Source organism: Salvelinus sp. IW2-2015, linkage group LG35 (genome assembly GCF_002910315.2).
Source record: "Salvelinus sp. IW2-2015 linkage group LG35, ASM291031v2, whole genome shotgun sequence".
In the NCBI taxonomy this organism is placed as follows: domain Eukaryota; kingdom Metazoa; phylum Chordata; class Actinopteri; order Salmoniformes; family Salmonidae; genus Salvelinus; species Salvelinus sp. IW2-2015.
In genome coordinates, this window is record NC_036874.1 from 3,654,218 (window position 1) to 3,678,416 (window position 24,199).

At 43.3% G+C, this 24,199-nt stretch overlaps 1 protein-coding gene across 1 annotated transcript in view; it reads left to right on the top strand.

Moving 5' to 3' along the window:
• The window catches only part of LOC111958772 (oxidation resistance protein 1-like), a 181,774-nt gene that overhangs the window by 139,609 nt on the left and 17,966 nt on the right, over positions 1 to 24,199 (top strand). Inside the window, 2 exon segments of the mRNA XM_023980037.3 lie at positions 22,271 to 22,429; positions 23,025 to 23,209. Coding sequence (XP_023835805.3) covers positions 22,271 to 22,429; positions 23,025 to 23,209 — 344 coding nt within the window.

The window sequence follows — 24,199 nt, forward strand, 5'->3', positions numbered from 1 at the left end:
GAGGCATGAGACTGCAGATGTGGCCAGGTGCAATAAATTGCAATGTCCGTACTGTGAGACACCTAAGACAGCGCCATCAAGGGGACAGGTCGGACAAGCTGATCGTCTCTTGCAGTGGACGACCATGTGTAACAACAACCTGCACAGGATCGGTACCAATCCGAATTATCACACCTGCGGACAGGCTACAGGATGGCACAACACTGCCCGAGGTTACTCCAGGAACGCCAATCCTCCATCAGTGCTCAGACGTCCGCAAATGCGCTGAGAAAGAACTTGGACTGAGGGCTTGTTAGGCCTGTGTATGGCAGGTTCCTCACCCGACATCACCGGCAAACAACGGTCACCTATGGGATAAACCACCGTCGCTGGACCAGACAGGGGACTGGCCCAAATAAAAGTGCTCTTCACTGACGAGGTCGCAGATCTGTCTCACCAGGGGTAATGGTCAGATTGCGTCTGTTATTGTCAAGGAAGGAGCGTAAAACAGAGAGCACTGTACTCTGGAGCAGGATCGATTTGGAGGTGGAGGGTCCATCATGGTCTGGGGCGGTGTGTCACAGCATCCATCGGACTGAGCTTGTTGTCACATTTCAGGCACATTCAACGCTGTGCGTTACAAGGATGAATCCTCCTCCCTCATGTGGTTACCCTCCTGCAGGCTCATCCTGACATGAACCCTCCAGATGACAATGCCACCAGCCATACTGCTCGTGTTCTGCAGACCAGGCAATATCAGTGGTTCTTGCCCATGGCAGCGAAGAAGCCGGATCTCAATCCCATTTGAGCAGTTCTAAGCAACCTCTTGGATCGGAGGGTGAGGCTAGGGCCATTCCCCAGAAACTGTCCGGGACTTGCAGGTGTTCTTGGTGGAAGAGTGGGGTAACATCTCACTGCAAGAACTGGCAAAGTCTGGTAGCAGTCATGAGGAGAGATGCACTTGCAGTACTTAAATGCAGCTGTTGGCCACACCAGATTACTGGACTGTTACTTTTGATTTTTGACCCCCCCCCACCCTTTGTTCAGGGACACATTTTCCATTTCTGTTAGTCACATGTCTGTGGTAACTGTTCAGGTTATGTCTCAGTTGTGGATTTGTTATTGTTCATAACAATATTTACACATGTTAAGTTTGCTTGAAATATAACACAGTTGAGACAGTGAGAGGACTATATTTTTTTTGCTGAGTTTTAGTTCACTACTTTTGCCCGAGCCATGTTGCTGGGCTGGGGGTCAAACGTAGTGCACTAACATTATATTAGGAAATAGGGTGCCTTTCAGATGCAGCCAGAGTGTTTTATTTGGTTATATTTGAAAAGTTCTCTTACCATAACTTTTGTCATTTCCAGCATATACAGCGGGTTTGATATTTGATTCTGTTTTAGTTATTTGCTTGGTGTCCGTCAGTTAACAATCAAAATAAACGAGTGAGTTGAAGTCCATCTACTAACAAGCGTATTTCACATCTTTCCCCATGTGTCGCACTGGAACGATGAGAAATTGTTTTGTTGTCTTCTAAAAGATGGTATTGGGATTTTAAGTTGTGAAAGAAACAGGGTGTATTGAGAATAATTAAAGGTGCAATATGAATAAATCACGCAGTCCGTTTCTGAGCAAAATTCTAATAGTTTTGCCTAAATATTAATTTATTGTGACAAAACAAGTAGTGTAGAGATCATTTACCATCTAAAACCGCTGTGAATATATTTTTCAATAACCAAAAATATTGTATTTTCAGGCTGTTTGAAGCTGGTGTACAAAAAACAAAAGTAAAAGATACTTAAAACAGGTAGCATAGAAATAGCGCACCATTAGAACCAGATGTTACCAGCTTCTTAGGACTTGCTTTCAATGAATATAATATAACTCACACTTCTATGTGAATTTAGTCAGGTATATTGCAGGTTTTAGTCACTCCTCCCTAAACACCACACACAGATACGAGAGTGCCATGGTTCTAACCAATGCTGACTACATCAGCCATGCGGCGCCCTCATGTTGATTTATCTATCCCCACCCAGATGCGATCATGGACACGTAGGTTAAAATTACCAAAATCAATGTGAATCAATTATATTAATTTCGGGTCAGTTCTAACACACATGGAAACATTCATGGACCAATTTAGTTAGCTAACTGTTGCTACTAGTTTGTCCTGGACATGAACATTGGGGGCTCGTATTTTCTGCTGGTGTTTTAAGGCCAGTGCAAGTTGTCAAACACACGCTCTTTTGGGGGGCAGTTTCGAATCTGGTTAAAGCTGGCCACCTTCTGTTTTCTAACCCTTGCAGCCAGGATTGGTCCATTTAGCTGTCTATTGAGTCACTTGCGCTGAGATGGAACAGGGGTTGGCAATATCTTGAGGTTGTCCTTAAAAACGTGCGCCAAAGGGGCCCAATTTCAAGGTAACGCTGGTGGGGAATTTAAGAATCAACCAAAAGCTGGACTTCGTGGTAAACCACGATTGGTTATGGCATGGATTTTGAGAGCGGAGGCGCAGGCCTATCCAGACCATGATGAGCATGCCCATATGCACATGGAACGCAAGTTATCAAATCAAATTTCTATTTGTCACGGCACCAAATTACAACAGGTGTAGACCCACTTACCGTGAAATGCTTCACTCACAAGCCCTTAACCAAACAATGCAGTTTTAAGAAATAGAGTTAAGACAAATATTACTAAATTAACGAAAGAAAAAAAAAAAAAGAAAAACAGAAGGTCAATAAAAGAGCATGGGTACAGGTTACTCGAGGTAGGGGTAAAAGTAAACTATCCATAGATAATAAATAGCGAGTAGTAGCGGTGTAAAAACAAAGGGGGGGGGTCAAGCAAATTACGCATTGACGATGGTGGCCCATTTGATTAGTTCGTTCAGCGAAAGTCTTATGGCTTGGGGTAGAAGTTAGCCTTTTGGACCGAACTTGGCCGCTCGGTACCGTTGCCGTTGCAGTTAGGCAGAGAGAACCAATTATTGCTTTGGGTGACTGGAGTCTTCCAACAATTTTTGGACCTTTCATCTGACACCGCCTAGTATATAAGGTCCGCTGAATGGCAGGAAAGGTTTGGCCCCACTGATGTACTGTGCTTGTACGCAGCATACCCTCTGTAGCAGTTTGCCGTTTCCACGTGGTGAGCAGCAACCGGTACAGGATGCCTCGGTTGGTGCAGCTGTTTGAAACTTTTTGAAGATCTGGGGACCCATGCCAAATCTGTTTTCAGATCCTGAGGGAAAAGCCGTTGTCATTATGCCCTTCCAACTTTCTTTGTGTGTTTGCGACCATGATATTTGTTGTGATGGTCGGACACAAAGGAACTTGAAACTCTCGACCCTGCTCACTACAGCCCATCGATGTGAATGGGGGCGTGTTCTGACCTCTTTTTCCTGTAGTCCACGATCATCTCCTTTTTCTTGCTCATGTTAGGGGAGAGGGTTGTTGTCCTGGCCACCACACTTGCCAGGTATCTCGCTCCTCCCTAAGGTTGTCTCATCGTTTGTCAGTGATCAGGCTACCACTGTTGTGGTCGGCAGCAAACTTAAATGATGGTGTTGGAGTGCGCTTGTCCATGCATTCGTGGGTGATCAGGGAGTATTGTTAGATTAACTTGTTAAGATATTTACTGCTATGGTCGAACTACCGAAGGCAAGCATTTCGCTACACTCGGCATTATCATCTGCAACCCATAATAGTATTGACCAACTAACATTTGATTTGATTAGAGCACAGGAAGGGTACTAAGCACCACCCCTGAAGGGGCCCCCGTGTGAGGGATCGAGTGTCGCGGTGTGCCTTTTGTGCCCGTAAACCATTTTGTTTTCCATTTGATTTAAAAACCAAGTCATACCTCCCCTCTTCTCAATTTGAAGATAGTTTTTTGTCCTGCCCATTGCATTCACCAAGTAGCCAAGACTTTATCTAATAAAGGGTTTGGCTCGTGACACCGCTTTGAGAATAAGATCTAAGTTTGGTGAGCATCCACTTTTTTTCTTAATCTATGTACCTATTGGTACATTATTTTATCCAGCTCCTCTCATTATTTAAGATGTGCATAATAACCCTCCATGTAGGCTATATGCCTAAAAAACTTCATGTAGGCTTATATTGCCTTAAAAACCCCCTCCATGTAGGCAATATGCTTAAAACCCCTCCATGTAGGGCTATATGCATTAAATAAAAATCCATGTAGGAACTATAATGGCCTTAAAACCCCCCATGTAGGCTATATCTGCATTAAAACCCCCCATGTTGGCTATATGCCTACAAACCCCTCCATGTAGGCTATATGCCTTAAAAAACCCCTCCATGTAGGCTATATGCCTAAAAACACTCCATGGTTGCTATAATGCTAAAAAACTCCATGTAGGCTCTATATGCCTTAAAAACCCTCCATGTAGGCTATATGCCTAAAAAACCTCCATGTTGGCCTATATGTCTTACTAAAAAAAACTCCATGTATAGACCTATATGCCTAAAACCCCTCCATGGTAGGATTAGCCTACAAACCCCTCCATGTAGGGCTATTATGCCTAAAACCCTCCATGGCTATTATGCCTAAAAACCCTCCATGGTAGGGCTATATTGCCTAAAAAAACCCTTCCATTGAGGCTATATGCCTTAAAAACCCTCCATGTAGGGCTATATGCCTATAAAAACCCCTCCATGTAGGCTATATTTGCTAAAAAAAACTCCATGTAGGCTATTAATGCCTTAAAAACCCTCCATGTAGGCTATATGCCTTAAAAAAACGCCCTCCATGTTGGCTATATGCCTATAAAAAAACTCCAAATGTAGGCTATATATGCCTTAAAACCCCACCATCGTAGGCTATATGACCTAAAACCCCATCCATTGTAGGCTATATGCCTAAAACCCTCCATGTAGGCTATATGCCTAAAGAACCCTCCATGTAGCTTATATCCTAAAAACCCCTCCATTGTATCTATATCGCCCTTAAAACCCTCCATGTAGGCTACTATGGCCTAAAAACCCTCCATCGCTTAGGCTATATGCCTTAAAAAACGTCCATGTAGGCAATATGCTTAAAACCCCTCCATGTAGGCTATTATGCCAAAAAACAATCCATGTAGTGGTTATATGCCTTAAAACCCCCCCATGTGATGGCTATATGGGCCTAAAACCACCATGTTGGCTATATGCCTAAAAACCCCTCCAGTAGGCTATATTGCCTTAAAAACCCCTCCATGTAGGCTTATTATGCCTAAAACCCCTCCATGTTAGGCTTATATGCCTAAAAAAAAACTCATTGTAGGCTTATAATCCTTAAAACCCCTCCATGTAGGCATATGCCTAAAAAACCCCTCCATTTAGGCTATATGCCAAAAAAAAAAATTCATGTAGCTGATATGGCCTAAAAACCCCTCCATGTAGGCTATATGCCCTAAAAAAGCCTCCAATGCAAGGCTAAATGCTAAAAACCCCTCCATGTAGGCTATATGCCTAAAAAAACCCCCAGTAGGCTATTATGCCTCAAAAACCCTCCATATTAGGGCTATTGCCATAAAAAAAAAACTCCATGTAGGCTAATATGGCCTAAGAAACCCCTCCATGGTAGGCATATAGGCCTATCAAATGGAACGAGAGATTGAAGATGATCCGGTGACACTCGTATTTAGAAAACATTCAAGTTATTTCCGTAAGCATTAGCTTGTTTTGACATTTTGTTTTTGACTAAAAGAACAAGCCTTTCAGGCTACCCTAACCTACCTTAACCTTTCTTATCTGGCCCATTAGGCCAAGTAAGGCTATCCATAAAAGGGTTTCTAAATTTGGTCTCCTTTTGGCTTCTCATGCTTTTGATTATTCAAATTCACATAGGCCATCTGCAAGTGTCATAGTGCTACCTACTCATTCGCGCTTTGTATCCTCCCAATTTTTTTCCAAAGACGCACCTCTTGTCTGGTTACCAGAGAGGCGCTTCCTCCAAAACATATTAACATTACGGGAGCCTGTCATATTTTTATTGAGGAGAAGTGCGATGCGTTAAAGGTCCAATACTTGTTGAAGTCACGTTACGAACAATGTTGGACTGTCAACACTCCAAAACATATTGATCAAATCACTGGATTTTTTCTTTACTGTTGCTATACTCATTACTTTAGCTTATGCTATTGAAATAAACTGCATCAATCCCACAATGGACTAGGAAGAGAATATTCTGTGTGTGGTCCAGCCGAATTTAGAGTTGATAGACAGCGATAGACCTTCAAATAACTGATATCCAATAAGATGGGACTTGCAGAGCGTGGATCTCTCAAAAGGAACCACGTACTATTTTAGCGCTTTGGCTAGGCCATTAGCGCTATTATGCCTAAAAAAACCCCCATGTAGGGCTATATGCACTAAAAAAAACTCTCATATAGGCTATATGCCTAAAAAACACTCATGTAGGCTAATGCCTAAAAACCCCTCCATTGTAGGCATATGCTAATCATGAGAACGAGAGATGAAATGATCCATCGGTGGACACTCAGTATTTAGAAACATTCAAGTTAGATTTTACTGGACATATGTAACATAGTTAGCTTTGTGTTCTTTACAATTTTGTTTTTGACTCGTAAAGAAAGCCCTAATATAGGCTACCCGTTAAGCCTTACCTTACTCTTTCTTTAGTCCGGCCATTAGCCAAGTAGGGTCTATCCATAAAAGGTTTCTATATGGTCTCCTTTGCTTCAGTGTTTGCATTCTCGCATCCGAATAGCTATTGCAGTGCTATGATCGACTATTCACCAGCCTACGCTCATGCATACGGGAGCTCTTTCATCTTCGGCTATGTATCCATCCCCCATTTTACTCACCAAAGAGCACCTCTATGATACTGGTTTACCATAAAGAGGCGCTCCTCCACACATATTCCAAATTACGGAGCCCTAGATTTTTTATTTGAGGGAAGTGCGATGCGTAAAGGCCAATACTTGTTAAGTAGTTACAACCAATGTTTTGCACTTGTCAAACACTCGAAATGCATTGATCAAACACGTGGATGTTTTTCTTTACTGTCTGCTAATTACTCAATTACTTTATTAAGCTTTGCTATTGAATAAAACTGCATCAATCCACAATGGACTAGGAAGAGGAAATATTCTGTGTCTCCAGCCGATAATTTTAGAGTTTAGATGCAGAGCGCAGTAGACCTTCATAACTGATATGCCATAAGGATGGGACTTGCAGAGCGTGGAAGTCTCTTTCAAATAAGAACCAAGTAACTTGTATTTCAGCCTTGGCTAGTGCAGATTGCTATTTCACATGTAATGTGTACATTATTTTGCCAACGCAATCGCTACAATGCAACATGGCCGTTTGTGGTATCTTGTAAGGCTGGAAACTTTTGTTTTTGTAATTTGCGCTTTCATGTATTTCTCCTGTATTTCTGTATTCTTTCTGTTTCTTCATATGTTAATTTGTAAGCATTTGAAAAATGATTTCTGTTGGTGTCATATGTGAACTGGTCACAGACACAATTTCCTGACTTTATTCCATTTTCCAATGTGTCTGTTTGAAGTTGATGTAGTCTGACGCACACGTAATACCTGACATTTGGCATTGGCTTTATGACTGTGATGTGTTGAGGTGCGTGTGTGTGTACATCGTGTGCGAGCGTTGCAGTGCGTGGCGTGGTGTGTGTGTTTTTCTGTCTTTCCGTCTAAGGCCCAAGACTGCTTCCTCCTGTCTGGGACATAAAGTTGTTTATCTTACGGATGTGTAGAGAGCAGACCAATGAATCTAATTTTTTTTCCACTTACCATGTTTAATTTATATAGATTATTTCCTTCCCTCTGTCCATAGAAGTTCACTGACTGAGCCAGGTCTTCATGACTGCACCCATGATCCACCATTAATACAACTTCAGAGTCAACTGTACAGGCAGCCCTGCTTTTACACACCACACACACACACACACACACACACAACACACACACCACACAACACACACACACACACCACACACACCACACACAACACACACACCGTCCTGTTCTGTTCTCCTGCCTCCCCCACAAGCCCCCCTTCTCACTCAACATACTATGAGTTCTTTGACACCCTTGTCATCAGTTAGTTGGTAGGCAGAACTCCCCAACAGAGACTTGTGACGTTATTTTACCAGGCTCCAAGAACTATATCTCTCTGTAGTGCATTATATTAGCTTGACCAGAAGAATCTGGCTAATGCACTTTAAGGACACAGCTGGCTAAGGAAGTAGATCGATAAGTTGCCAGTCTGAGCTTCTCATTGTTCTAGCCACCACACAGGGCTGATATAGAAATACTTGATGGAACTCAGTCTGCATCCTCTAAACGAGAATTGAAATTAGCACACATACAGTACTGTACATAGCTGTAGCCTATAGTATTAAGTGTATGTAAATTACTGTCCGTGGTGTCCTCCTTTATACTTAAGTTTGTTATCCACTGGGCCAAATATATAAGATGTCAACAAAACTGGATGATGATTGAATGTGAAGTCAGTGTGTTGTCTGGTGGGTTGGTATCAATGTGAGTAAGGTCATATGGTGAAACAAGGCTCATATTGACATTCATGTAAAACATATGCTATTCCTTTACCTCCAGTTAGTTGTATTCAGGTGCTATTTTAATGAACAGCCCTCATCCACCATCTCCATCTAATACACTACTACACTACACCAACCAGTCTGAATAGACTACTGACTACACCAAGCCAGTCGAACTGAAATACTGCACTACACCAAGCCAGTCTGAATACAACTACTATACACTACACCAAGCCAGTCTGAATAACTACTTGAAACTACACCAAGCCAGTCTGACTAGACTCTATATCCTGAACTTACACCAAGCCAGTATCTGAATACACTACGCTTATAATCTGAACAACAAGCCAAGTCTGAATAACTTATGACATACTCTGACTCAACCATATCCAGTCTGAATAGACTACTGAACTACACCAATCCAGTCTGAATACCTACTACACTCACCCAAGCCAGTCTGAATACACTACTCACTACACCAACCAGCTAATACTAACTACTACACCAACCAGTCTGAATACACTACTAACTACACCAAGCCAGACATCTGAAATACACTACTGAACTACACCAAGACACCAGTCTGAATACACTACTGGACACTACACCAACAGTCGAATACACGTACTACACTACACCAAGCCAGACTGAATACACTATCTGATACATCTAACCAGTCTAATGTACACTACTGACACTACACCAATCAGTCTGAATAGCACTTACTGACTCACATACCATACCTAGTCTGAATACACTACTACACTACACCAAAGCCAGTCTGAGATACACTACTGAAACTACCACCAAGCCAGATCTAGAATACACTATTATGAACTACACAAGCACAGGATCCTGAAGTCAGTACATCTCATCTGAACTACACTCCAAGAACTCCATGTTATCTATAATACCACTACTACGACTACCACCAAAGCCAGTCTGAATAGACTACTGAACTACACCAATCCAGTCTGAATTATTCAAACTACTGAACTACACCAATGCCAGTCTGAATACACTACTGAACTACACCAAGCCAGTCTGAGAATAACTACTGAACTACACCAAGCCAGTGAATCACTACTGAACTACACCAAAGCAGTCTTGAATATACTACTGAACTACACCAGAAGCCAGTACTTGAAATACAACTACTACTGAACTACACCAATCCAGTCTGAGATACACTACTACACTACACCAAGCCAGTCTGAATACACTACCTGAACTACACCATCCAGTTGAATTACACTTACTGACTACACCAAAGCCGAGTCTGTACACTACTGCAACTACATTCCAAGCCATGTTGACATTGACTACACCTCAGCGAATACTACACCAAGCCAGTTTCTGAATACACTGACTGAACTAACACAAGCCAGTCTGAATACACTACTACACACAAAGTCCATGTTAATCTCTGGTACTGAGAAGTATAACAGCAGAGTTTCTCTCCTTCTCATTAGGGGACTCAGGTCTAACCCAGAGACCACGCACAGTACAAGAGTTTTGATATTCTGTGGTTCTCTTTGTTTTTGTGGTTCTCAGGTGGAGACCGCGGACCACGCTGAACAACCATAGCGCTCAAGTTTGACACCATCACCCAACGAGGCTGGTTCAGCTCAACAAGCTGTTCTCCAGACGCCTGTCTGTCCTGGCCAGGTGTGACACGAATCTACTGTACACCCATCACTGGTTCCCAGTCCCTTTCCTTTCAAAGATCCTCCTGGCAGACCTTTTTGTTCCAGCCCACACATGAGCAACGGCTTATTCAAATAGTCACTACTGTAGTCACAACCCCTTGATTAATGGTGAATCAGGTGTTGCTAATACTGGGCTGTAACACAAATGTACAGTCCTGGAGGAGTTTCCCTGAGGATGTTGGGAACCAATCTACTACATCTCTCATGCTTGGTGTGTCTCTTCTCACTGCATCTATCCTTTTCCATGCCACAAACCACTAACACTCACCCACTCCTCATCCCTGCTCTCTCTTCCCACTGTTCTGTCAATGGCATATACTGGTGTCACTACTAACCACTCACAGAGTTAAAACAAATCTGTGTGTTTATCACTAAGACTATTCTGTCATGGGAAAACGAGTGTTGGAAATCCTCCAGTCCTCAGGCAATACTATTAAAAAGGTACAACTTTATGGGTCCTGTTCATTAGGAGATAAAACGTTTGACAACGGAAAACAAAAAAACAAGCATGTCTTATTGGACAAAAGTTCAGATAGTACCTCCACTTTATTACTTAGTTTTGGATTGTTTCGTTCCGTAGCTACAGAGCAGAACCCTGATAAAGCCATTTTCGCTGGGCTCAATGTCTCCTCTTTTGGTTTGTGTCCTATGTGATTACCTCATCTGAGGCCAGTAGCACCCTTAAAAACATGACAAACAGCCAAAGTTTTGTTTTTCCTGGCGTCAGAAACCAGACCACTCGAATCGTACTTAAATGAGAGTCAAGCACAGGGAGTCTGCATCACATTGATAGTCAGAGTCAGTATAGCAGCTCTCAGCAACATTGATGCACAATGCAGGGTGTTGATGTTGTTTCCAACCAGCCAGCCAGCTCGGAGGGCTCTCAGCATCTGTCTACTGGGTCCATGACAACACATGCCAGGCTCCACCTAGTATTATCACAACACCACACAGCAACACACACGGAAACTAGGAAAAAACTCCAGTTCTTGTCCCTGGCTTACACTTGTTAGCATTAGCACTGCTGAGGCGTCACACTGGGCCTATTCAGTCAGAAACTCATCCACCACTTAACTGTCTGGCGCCTGCTTGCATGGGACAGGAGACACAAGTAGGGCCTCTCAAGATTCCTTAACGCCACAACACATGCTAATCTACGCTTGAACAACAGACACACTCACAGGAACAATAACTATATTCACATATCCTATGAGACTTATCCTATCTATATGAACTCTTAAAAACATCAGAACCACAGTGTGAGATATATTATATCTGATGGTTTTAGACAGAAAATGTGTGCTTCCACTTTTGTTGTTTGTGATCTTTGGGATGTGCATAAATCATGCTGAAAACATATTTTCATAGTCACTTCTGTCTTTGCATGTACAGTTGAAGTCGAAAGTTTACATACACTTAGGTTGGAGTCAATAAAACTTGTTTTTCAACCACTCCACAAATTCTTGTGAACAAACTATAGTTTTGGCAAGTCGGTTAAGGACATCTACTTTGTTGCATAACACAAGTAATTTTTCCAACAATTGTTTACAGATTATCTTCACTTATAATTCACTGTAATCACAATTCCAGTGGGTCAGAAGTTTGCTGTAGGAAACAGGCACAAAAGTATCTATATCCACAGTAAACGAGTCCTATATCGAGGCATTAACCTGAATGGCCGCTCAGCACAGGAAGAAGCCACTGCTCCAAAACCGCCATAAAAAAGCCAGATCGTACTTTTTTTGGAGGAAATGTCCTCCAGATCTCTGATGAAACAAAAAATAGAACTGTTTGGCCATAATGCCCATGCGTTATGTTTGGAGGAAAAGGGGAGGCTTGCAAGCCGAAGAACACCCATCCCAACCGTGAAGCACGGGGTGGTGCAGTATCAATGTGTGGGGTGCTTTGCTGCAGGAGGGGACTGGTGTACTTCACAAAATAGATGGCATCATGAGAAAGGAAAATGATGTGGAGTATATTGAAGCACATCTCAAGTCATCAGTCAGGAAGTTAAAACTGGTTGCAATGGGTCTTTTCAAATGGACAATGACCCCAAGCATACTTCCAAAGTTGTGCAAAATGGCTTAAGGACAACAAAGTCAAGGTATTGGAGTGGCCATCCACAAAGCAATCCTATAGAAAATTCGTGGGAAGAACTGAAAAAGCGTGTGCGAGCAGGAGCTAACAAACCTGACCAGCTCAAGTTACACCAGCTCAGTCAGGTGGAATGGGCTAAAAATTCACCCATGCCAACATTTATTGTGGGAAGCTTGTGGAAGGCTACCCCGAAATGTTTGAACCCCAATTTAAACAATTTAAAGGCAATGCTACCAAATACTAATTGAGTGTATGTAACTTCTGACCTGGCCCAACTCAGGGAATGTGATGAAAATATGTAAAAGCTGAAATAAATCATTCCTCTCTACTATTTTGACATTTCACATTTTAAAATAAAGTGGTGATCCTAACTGACCTAAGACAGGGAATCTTTACTAGGATTAAATATCAGGAATTGTGAAAAACTGAGTTTAAAATGTATTTGGCTAAGGTGTATGTAACTTTCCAACTTCAAACTGGTTGTTGTTTTCTCTGTGTGTCGGCTGTTTAAATCAGAACATGGATTGTGTTTGCAGGTTCTGTACGTTCCTGATCCTGAGCAATATCCAGTGTGGGAGCTCCCCTCCCTTAGCCCCATCAGCCCTCTGTCTCCACCTCCTCAGACGCTGACTAGAGAGGTGACGGTACGTTGGCATTCACACACGCATCGCAATGAAAACGCGTTGGCATTCTCCCTTCACCATGCGTCTGCCTCAAGCACATCACACACATACGTACAACACTATCATAGAGTGAGATAGAAAAGCTTTATTTCAGAAATCCTGCGAATAAACATCTATCACCAAATCCGATTTATAAATGTGAAGGGCTCAACCTCTCATACTGTACAGACAATCGGGGACAGGCCAGACAATAAGTGATGCATTATTTGTTATTGAAGCAGAAATAAGCCTGTAATGACTAATTCTCCATTGTTTGCTGACCTACAGTATACAGACTTGATGTATGGCTCTGGCTCCAGGTAATAGAATGGCTCTTTGTTCTGCCCATTAAGCAATAGTTACATTGATGTTAGGTACTTCCTCACACAATTCTGCTGCTTGGGGCGGTGATAGCTGAAATGCCACTGCTTTACTGTTCCATTTAGTCTCCATTTAAAGAAGCATGCAGCCAATAAAGTTAGTTTGTTATTTATTGAACGGTCGTGTTGACAACCTCAGTATATAAGAGGGAATAAATGTGTTAGTTGAGTGTGATCCAAGGGAGGGACAGGGGATCAAATATCTGCAGGTTTTCACTGTTCCAGCAACTATGGTGGATCTGTAACCATGTCAGTGAGTATAGCTTGGGAATGAATGCCCATTAAGTATGGTGGGTTTCTAGCATGGTCTTGGAATCAGGCCTATCTAGTCCTCTGTAATGGAATACTGGAAGCTGACATGTTCCATTGTTCTCAGACCAGGTCAGAGTGTCACCTCTGCTCCATAAGATGCCCTCTCCACACCACAGCACTCAAAAAGGCCAATCATTTAACACACACAGGACCTTCTGACCCCAAAGAAATATGACTGTTTGTCCAGGTCAGGGTCCATGGCGACAAGGCACTGTTTTGTCAGAATGTTTTTTCAAGAAAATGGGTTCCTCTGTACTGCTTTGCCTTTCCAAAACTAGCTGCAATAAATCAACACTGCTCAGGCTGGAAGAAGGATCCCATCATTAGTTTATCTAGCTTATCTATATTTAGGTTGGTCATCCCTGTAAGACAGGAGTCCATTTTCTTGGCTCTCAGCGGAGGAAGGGGATACTGAGAGAGGAGGGAACTGGTGTGTTCTGTGGGAGAAATTAAGCTTTTTAGTGTGATGCTCTGTCTGATATTTAGAGAAACTAATGAACGGAGCTCGTTCTCCTCAGATGACCAGCGAGACAGCCTGCATGTCCCAAATAGCACCATGGGCCCTGGTAAAAAGTAGTGCACTACATAGGGAATAGAGTGGACCATTTGGAACGCGTACAGCAGTTATTCCAGAGGAGAGGAAGCATGATCTGTTTCTAGGACAGACAGGGGAGTGTAAATCATACTCAACAGGACGTGGAGTAGATCCAGTATGGTTTACAAGGTAGAGGAGGAAGGACCTTAATAACCTGAACAATGCTTTTTCTAAACCTCAATGATCTTTTAATTATAAAACCCTTTTCTGGCCACAAACACGTAGGTCGGGCACCGTTAATTGGGAATGACGGGCTCGTGGTAATGGCTTGTGGATTGGGTGGAATGGTATCAACACACGCGTTTGATGCCAATCCATTCGCGACGTACCAGACGTTATTCATTGAGCCCGTCCTCTCCTTAGCAGGCTCCACTGGCCGCACAGAACAAGGCTGTAATGTCTGGCAGGCATGAGATGTCATGGCTGGCTAGCCATTGTGCTGGCATTTGAATCTATCGCTGTGACGTAGCCAGCCTAGCTCACTGTCCTCACTGACCTCTCTCCCTCTCCTGTCCTATCCTGTTCTTTGTTGTCCTGGCACCCTTCACTGTCCTTCTTCTGTGTGTGCACAGAAAGAGAGTGTCACTATTTTTTAGGGCCAGGGAAAAGTTCAGGACTAGTGTAAATTACCTGCCTAGCCCGCTGCAGGGTGGCTGGTGTCCAATGGGCTGGTGCCAAACTACAGCTGCTCAGGTAACCCAGCCCGGACCTTGCTGTTTCACCTCTACTCTGCCACCTTGCCAACATCCTCCTGTCTCTATAGGAGAATCAGGATGAAAGATTCAAAAGATGCATCTAATGAATTTACAGTATATGTTTGTTCTGCTTATGGTTGCAGAACATGTACATGTCCACATGGGGGAGCTGTGGTTAAATTTTCCACAGTATTCCACTTCTAGCCTTCTACTCTCTCTCTGCCTTTGATGTTTAGTCTACATTACAGCCTGTCTGCAAGGCCATACAGTACAGGACGGAAGCTCAGGCAGGCAGGTGGTTTGTCCTGAAGGGGTCTGGGAAGGAATTAATTCCTTGTCCTAGTCACTAGTCATTCTATTCTGTTATGTTTTATTGTAGTGTAAATGGCACTGGATGTTGTGGAGTGTTAATATATGGGGTCAAACATTTGGCTAAAAGAGTCCCTCGGTCTTCCTAAAAATGCTCATGAATCATTATAGCAGGGTTCCCCAACTAGCAGGTAGTTTTGGCCTGGAGGTGTTTTTTTTCCCCCCCTCCCAATTTTTCTGAGCAAAATATATATATATATTTTTTGCGGGGGTATATACAGTACCAGTCTAAAGTTTGGACACACCTACTTTAGAAGGGTTTTTCTTAATTTTTTACTATTTTCTACATTGTAGAATAATAGTGAAGACATCAAAACTTTGAAATAACACATATGGAATCATGTAGTAACCAAAAAAGTGTTAAACAAATCAATGTTTGTGCTTAGTGGGACTATCATTTGTTTTTCAACAGGACAATGACCCAAAACACACCTCCAGGCTGTGTAAGGGCTATTTGACCAAGAAGGAAATGATGGAGTGCTGCATCAGATGACCTGGCCTCCACAATCACCCAACCTCAACCTAATTGAGATAGTTTGGGAAGAGTTGAATCGCAGAGTGAAGGAAAAGCAGCCAACAAGTGCTCAGCATATGTGGGAACTTCTTCAAGACTGTTGGAAAAGCATTCCAGGTGAAGCTGGTTGAGAGAATGCCAAGAGTGTGCAAAGCTGTCATCAAGGCAAAGGGTGGATACTTTGAAAAATCTCACTTTTTTTGTTACTACATGATTCCATATGTGTTATTTCATAGTTTTAATGTCTTCACTATTATTCTACAATGTAGAAAGCATCTGGTGTGAGCACCATTTGCCTCATGTAGTGCGACACATCTCCTTCGCAAAGAGTTGATCAGGCTGTTGATCGTGGCCTGTGGAATGTTGTCCCACTCCTCTTGAATGCGAAGTTGCTGGATATTGGCTGGAACTGGAACACGCTGTCATACATGCCAATCCAGAGCATCCCAAACATGCTCAATGGATGACATGTCTGGTGAGTATGCAGGCCAATGAAAAACTGGGACATTTACAGCTTCCATGAAGTGCATTATCATGCTGAAACATGAGGTGATGGCGGCGGATGAATGGCACGACAATGGGCCTCAGGATCTCATCACAGTATCTCTGTGCATTCAAAGTCCAGGTTGGGAATTTAGCCATGACACCGGGTGAACACCCCTACTCTTACAATAAGTTCCATGTGATTTTGAATGACCACAGAGAGTCAGGACACCCGTTTTAACTTCCTATCCGAAAGACGGCACCCTATGTAGGGCAATGTCCCCAAATGTAATCAAGGTTTGAAATTATTATGTTTTTGTCAAATCTTATATATTATTTTGCTTCTTGAAGTCAATTTGCAATCTAAAAATACTAGTTTTATTATGTTCCTGCTCCCCGACCATCCGCTCAATACATTTTTTGATGATCCCTGCAATATAGGCTTACTAAGTGGAACAAAACAACCATCACATATATATATTATTAGAGGGATTGTGCTACTATGGGCACGTCCCAAGTGGCACCCTATTCCTGTTATAGTGCACTAATTTTGATCAAGGCCCTGGTCAAAAGTAGTGCACTTTAAAGGGAATAGGGTGCCATTTGGGATGCAACTTGGCAAAGCAAACAGCAGCAGCTCAATGGATGGATGCAATATCCATAGCATTATATCAGGGTCAGCTTTCTTCCTTCCACCTAGCAAGCAGCTCTAGACTGGATTGATTTCCCATAGCCTCTGGGATCAAAGCACCATGTGATAACACCATCCCATCCCTCCCTCTCCATTGCTCCATCTTTAGCCTCTCTCACTCTCCGGTCGGCCAGTGTACACCTCCTCTCACAGAGACACACACACGTCGATATCTTTGACAATTGTGGGGTTCACATTGGTATTTAAGTTCTTATGGACAGACTCTGATGTGCTATGGGGTGCCCATTCCCCCAACCCCTAGCCCTGAATTAGAACCCTGATCAGGCTAACAGATGAAACATACAATCCTCAGTGTATATGACCGCTGTCCAAGTACCTGAGGGAAACAGTATATTATGCATACTTGGCCTAATGCTGGTTTATGGTATGAACAACACCATGATGACAGATAGACACTGGAACACTGTTAAAGAGTATCTCTCATACGAATGATAGGGCAGAGTGGAAGGGTTAGCTCACAGTGTTGCGTTAGACCACCACACACACTCACACACACACACACCACCCCTTCCTTCCTGTGATCTGCCTCCTCTCCTGTGATGATAGGGGGATGGAGGATGTTGTCTAAGAGAGGAAGAAGCACATGTTAGGACTGTTTATTTTAAACCAGGCCAGTGTTCGGATTTCTGTTGTCAGCTATGTGCTGCTGGGGGACAGTTAGTTTGTGTCCCAAATGGCACCCTATTCCCTATATTGTGTACTACTTTTGATCAGAGCCCTATGAGCCCTGGTCGAAACTAGCGTACCATATAGGGAATATGGTGCCATTTGGGATGCGGCCTAGAGCTGTGTGTTATTGGAGGCTGTGAATACCTCTTGTCATGTTGCTGTAGTATTACTGCAGCAGAACAGAGAGGACTGGAGCATGAGTCACTAGGAAGTGAATGTGCCAGTGAAGAGAGGAGGGGTGAAGCACTGTAGATATCCATCTGAAGTGGATGATCACTGATCACTGACAGTGACCGACCAAGGAGAGCACCACTCAAGTGTCATGTTCTCTTTCCTACTGATGTATAATGTTCCTGTAACAGTGGTGGTTCAGTGAAGGCCTAGGTTTTAGCTCAAAGGGCTAACACAGTCTTGTTGTGTGCCAGAGTGCCCGGGTTGGAATCCCAGCCAGTAGTTTTTTTGTCTAGCATGTTGAGCTGCCCCCTCAGCCACATAAGCTGCCAATGTGTGTGTGCGTGTGTGTTGCTAGTAGTGTGCCGGTGGGTCAGTAGTCGTGGGCTGGTGCTCCCAGAGAGACAGAGACAGGAGAGGTGTGGGAGGATGTCAAGAGGCCAGCAGACAGCTGTGGGTTTGGTGTCTCACACACAGCAGACCTGCACGTCTACTCTTCATCTCTCTGTCTGTGCCATGTTCCCACACCCTCATTCCCTATCCCTTCATCCTTCCAACCTTCTATCCCTCCATCTTCTTGTTCCCACACCCTCACTATCCCTCCATCCATCCCTCCGCCTGGCTCCTGTTCCCACACCCTCCCTATCCCTCCATCTCTCCATCCCTCCGTCTGGCTCTACAGCCAGTCACACAGCCTGGCACGGTAGCAGGCCATGTGGCCTCACTCACAAAGACCAGTCCCACCATGTATGGTGTTTGCAGGCAGCAGATGCCCCATCTGTGGATAAATCATTATCATTGTTTACACTGGAGGAGCTGGAGTACATCTGACAGACAGTGCCTAGAAATGACTAGTAGGGTTGGCACAAACGTTTATGGATAAAGACCGTCATAAATAAAATGACCTGCATTTTCTTCCCTCCTTTTTTTTGAACAGCTGACTGAAGGCTTGATGGCCAGGCGTTTATGTGGTTGAATTCAGTTTCTGTGATAACATGGGCTCTTAACAACGTGATGAAACTTTGTTGCCCCCTGCTGAAACAAGCAAGGTGTTGTAGCAAACAATGAATAGAATGGGCTTGGAACCTCTAACCCTGGCAATTTGACTGGTAAACTCATGGGTACACTCGCAATGGCTGCCTGGTAACGGCTGCCTGTTATTATAGTTTTTGTGGTAATGTAGAATGTTCATTCAAATTATGTTAACTGATGTGGCTCATGCAATGGAATGTATTTTTTGCAATGTAAGTTGAGTTGAATCAACAAATCATAGCACATATTGATGGGTACACTTCCTGCTTTTACTTCCTGCTTTGCTCCTATGGGTACACTCAAAATGGGCGCCAGTTCACCCATTATGCCATCATTGACTTGAATGGGGAAGCCCGTTCTATTTCTATGGCAGCACATGCAGTCAGGAGCTGAAGAAAGGAGAAAAGGTGTGTCTGAAAAGCAAAACAAATATTTCCATGACCGTCACAGCCCTGAGTCCTCCACGTGAGATGCAGCAGATACTACTGGAGAAACTGGATCTGTACATAATAACACATCGTAAAACTTAAATTTCTATCTCTACTTGTCATAAGAACAGTAACACTGTCTGTTTGTTGAGTGAACAAGGTTAAACAGGGTCTTTGCTGTCGTCGTGGCCCATATGGTCAGGGATTGGGTTGGGTCAGGAGCATGGGTTTACCCTGAGTCTATTACTGGGTTACATGAAGCTGATATGACCAATAACACAGACAGACTGCTGACAGACACACACACACACATCTGTAGTTAGGTAATGTCTGCCTGATATCTCCGTTTCATGTTCCATGAGACTGAGTGAGTGTTCATTTCTCAGTGTACGTTGCGTACATCGGCAGTGCTGGAGTTCAGTTAACATTTCAGTACAGGAAGAATAATCAGTCTACTGATATACACACACTTGCATGACGAAGTGTATGATGTATGTTGATGGAGGAATCAACAGCTGTATTTAAATAGTCTTCATGTGCACTTCTCATTCTGTTTCTATTAATTAAACTAATCAAGCATCAAATAGCGAACCACCATAAAGATGAACGCTTCAGCCTCATATAGATATATTTTTCTAGCTAATTGCCATTATGAACTTCAGACTACAGGAAGTGCATTCATTTACTAATGTATGTGATTAGACATACATGTCTCTCTCTGTCTCTGTGTGTTTGTTGACCTGATTGGCTAGCAGTGCAGAAACATTGCTACATTGTTACAAATGACCATTCACTGGCTATACTGCATATTTAGATACTCTGGCTGATTGGTTTTATGTAGGGAGACATACACTATATATACAAATGACCATTCACTGGCTATACTGCATATTTAGATACTCTGGCTGATTGGTTTGATGTAGGGAGACATACACTATATATACAAAAGTATGTGGACACCCCTTCAAATTAGTGGATTCGGCTATTTCAGCCACAACCATTGCTGACAGGTGTATAAAATCGAGCACACAGCCATGCAATCTCCATAGACAAACATTGGCAGTAGAATGGCCTTACTGAAGAGCTCAGTGACTTTCAACGTGGCACTGTCATAGGATGCCACCTTTCCAACAAGTTTTTCAAATTTCTGCCCTGCTATAGCTGCCCTGGTCAACTGTAAGTGCTGTTATTGTGAAGTGGAAACGTCTAGGAGCAACAACGACTCAGCTGCGAAGTGGTAGGCCACACAAGCTCACAGAACGGGACAGCCGAGTGCTAAAGCGCGTAGCAACGTCAGCACAAGAACTGTTCGTTGGGAGCTTCATGAAATGGGTTTCCATGGCTAAGCAGCCGCACACAAGCCTAGATCACCATTCGCAATGCCAAGCATCGGCTGGAGTAGTGTAAAGCTCTGGCGTGATGAATCACGCTTCACCATCTGGCAGTCCAACAGATTTATCTGGGTTTGGAATGCTACCTGCCCAAATGCATAGTGCCAACTGTAAAGTTTGGTGGAGGAGGAATAATGGTCTGGGGCTGTTTTTCATGGTTTGGGCTACGCCCCTTAGTTCCAGTGAAAGGAAATCTTAACGCTACAGAATACAATTACATTCTAGACGATTCTGGGCTTTCAACTTTGTGGCAAAAGTTTGGGGAAGCCCCTTTCCTGTTTCAGCACAACAATGCCCCTGTGCACAAAGCAAGGTCCATACAGAAATGGTTTGTCGAGATCGATTTGGAAGAACTTGACTGGCCTGCACAGAGCCCTGACCTCAACCCCATCTAACACCTTTGGGATGAATAGGAACGCCGACTGCAAGCCAGGCCTAATCGCTCAACCTCACTAATACTCTTGACTGAATGGAAGCAAATCCCCGTAGCAATGTTCCAACGTCTAGTGGAAAGTCTTCTCAGAAGAGTGGAGGCTGTTATAGCAGCAACGGGTGGACCAACTCCATATTAATGCCCATGATTTTGGAATGAGATGTTCGACGAGCAGATGTGCACATACTTTGGTCATGTAGTGTATATGTGTTTTTCTGTCTCTGTCTGTTTGTTAACCTGATTGGCTAGCAGTGCAGAAACATTGCTACATGTAGACTAACTATACTCCACTGTATATTTAGATTCCCTGGCTGATTGGTTTGATGTACGGAGACAAACTTAGGTCTGATTTTGCCAACTCCTTCTTCATTATTATCACTTGTTATATAATCAGGTTACATGCAATGTAACATGTCGCTTGAGTATGTGACATAGAAATAGAATGAATAGAACGGCTTGAAAGCTCTAACCCTGGACATTTGACTGGTAAACTCATGGGTACGTACATTCACAATGGCTGCCAGATATTGTGAAGCAATAATCTTCATGGTATTTTCAAATTCTTTATAAACTGATGCTAGATTACCACAGTAATGTAGAATGTTCATTCAAATGATGCTAACTGCAATGGAATGTCTTTTTTTGTAATGTCAGTTGAGTTGACTCAACAAATCCCATCACAGATTGAAGGGTATACTTCCTGCTTTTACTTCCTGCCATGGCTGCCACTCAAAATGGCTGCCACTCAAAATGGCTGCCAGTCCACCCATTATGCCATCATTGACTTGAATGAGATTACCATTTTATTTCTATGGTATGTGATGTGTGCAAGAAGTTTGTTACTGAAATCTAAGATTGCTTATATTGATTACATTCAACTCAATGTTGTTTGAGCGTTGAGTGTTGTTGAATTGATACGCTGCTGTTGATACTGTTCTATTGACTTGATCTATTCTATATGACTTGGAGGATAATCTAAAGCTATAACTAACTGTTTTTTAACATATCACTAAATTATAAATGTGTTCATTCTTGTCCACCCTTTACTTCTCCCTCCTCTCCTGTTATTCAAAATGGCCACCCCTCTAGGAATCCGATGGCGCTCCCAGGCCAGAGGCTCACCATCACCATGCTCCGGTGTTCTCAGCACTCCGCCAGGCCCGTGTAGTGTCGTCCACCTCCGAGGAGGAAGAGGCCCTGACAGAGAAGTTCCTCAAAATCAACTGCAAGTACATCACAGACGGCAAGGTACATATCATGTATATTCATATATATTACAGTACTATACAGTATATATAGTATATTCTATATATAAAATAAGTACAGTATTATAAGGTAAGCGCATGGAGAAGTTCAGAGGACTTTCAGGAATGCTGGCCCTCCGCCAGCCAACATCCACCTCTAATAGCTCAGATCCATGCTATTGAACAAAATGAAACCAATATTGATCCATTCAGTCTAAATCAAAGCTTTGCAGCTTTCCCCCCCACAGGGAGGTCAGTATTGGAGCTTCCTGTTCATAGTCAATATCCTTCAGTTGCTTTTGGATACCTGCAGTACAGTACAGCCATTTTGTTTATTTATGCTGGAAAGGTAATATATCTCTTCCACTAAATGGCTGACACATTTCTTCACTGCCAGCTTTTTCATGCTCTAGCTATATTACTCCATCTAACCCTTTCTCTCTCTCTCTCTCTCTCTCTTTCTCTCTCTCTCCCACTTCTCGCTCTCTCTCTTCTCGCGCTCTTTCTCTCTTTCTCCTCGCTTTCTCCCCTCCCTCTCTCTCTCTCCCTCCCTCCCTCTCTCTCTCTCTCTCTCCATCTGTCTCTCTTCCCCCCCCCAGGGTGCGGTGAGCGGGGTGTTGCTGGTGACGCCCAACAACATCATGTTTGACCCCCACAGGATGGACCCTCTGGTGCAGGAGCACGGCTGTGAGGAGTACGGATACATGTGTCCCCTGGAGGAGGTCATGTCTGCAGCCATCTACAAGGAGATCACTGACAGCAAGATAAGAGAGGCCGTGCCCGCGTAAGAGCCCTGTCAGTCAGTCAGTCTGTCTGTCTGTCTGTCTGTCTGTCTGTCTGTCTGTCTGTCTGTCTGTCTGTCTGTCTGTCTGTCTGTCTGTCTGTCTGTCTGTCTGTCACACACAGGGTCCCGTTCATTATAGCACATCGTAGCATCCGTTTTGTGCCTACTGAACCACACTAACAGGGATGTAGTGGAGAGGAGTTGCGTTTACGCACCTGTTGCACAAAATTAACGTTGTTTGCGTTTACGTTACACATCACTCGTTTACCCACTTCTTTTTCTACCACTCCATCCCTGGTTACACATCACAGCCCCTCTGTAATCACTTCATCAACCCAGCACTGCAGGCACACACTGATTACATCAGCAACCATCCAACAGATTCATTATATCCCCCACGCCAAAACGGAAAAGGAAATGGCAATTAGAGCAAGGTTAATGAACTATGCATTCACCCACCTACGTCTGGATTGCTCACCCATTTGCTTGATGTAATAATATATCCACTTCAGCAGCCAGCTTAGTTTATCTCCATGGCATGCCACCCACATACACATCTCCTACCGTCTCTGTTTTTATTAGCAATTTAACGTGGATTGTTTGCTCAGATCAAGATAATTGTGTTATATTAATACTATGATGAAATCTTACCWAAGCATTAGCTATTTGTAGCTGTGGTCCTCTGTGGCTCGGTTTTTAAGAACGCGGKGCTAGCGATGCCAAGGTCGTGGGTTCACGTCCCGCTCAGATCACATACACATGCTAATTATGTATGCACTTACTGAACTGTAAGTTGGATGAAAGTGTCTGCTAGGAGGCATTTATTATTATTGTAACTATAGAGCTATGCTTAGCCCTTCCACTCTAGTGCCCATCCAGTATGTCTGTGAAAATGTTCAGTGGTGGATTTGGGCTGTGTTAAGTGTTCAGATCTCATGGAGCATCTATTGTGATGTCTAATGGTTATTGGCTGCAGTCCAAACACGTTAT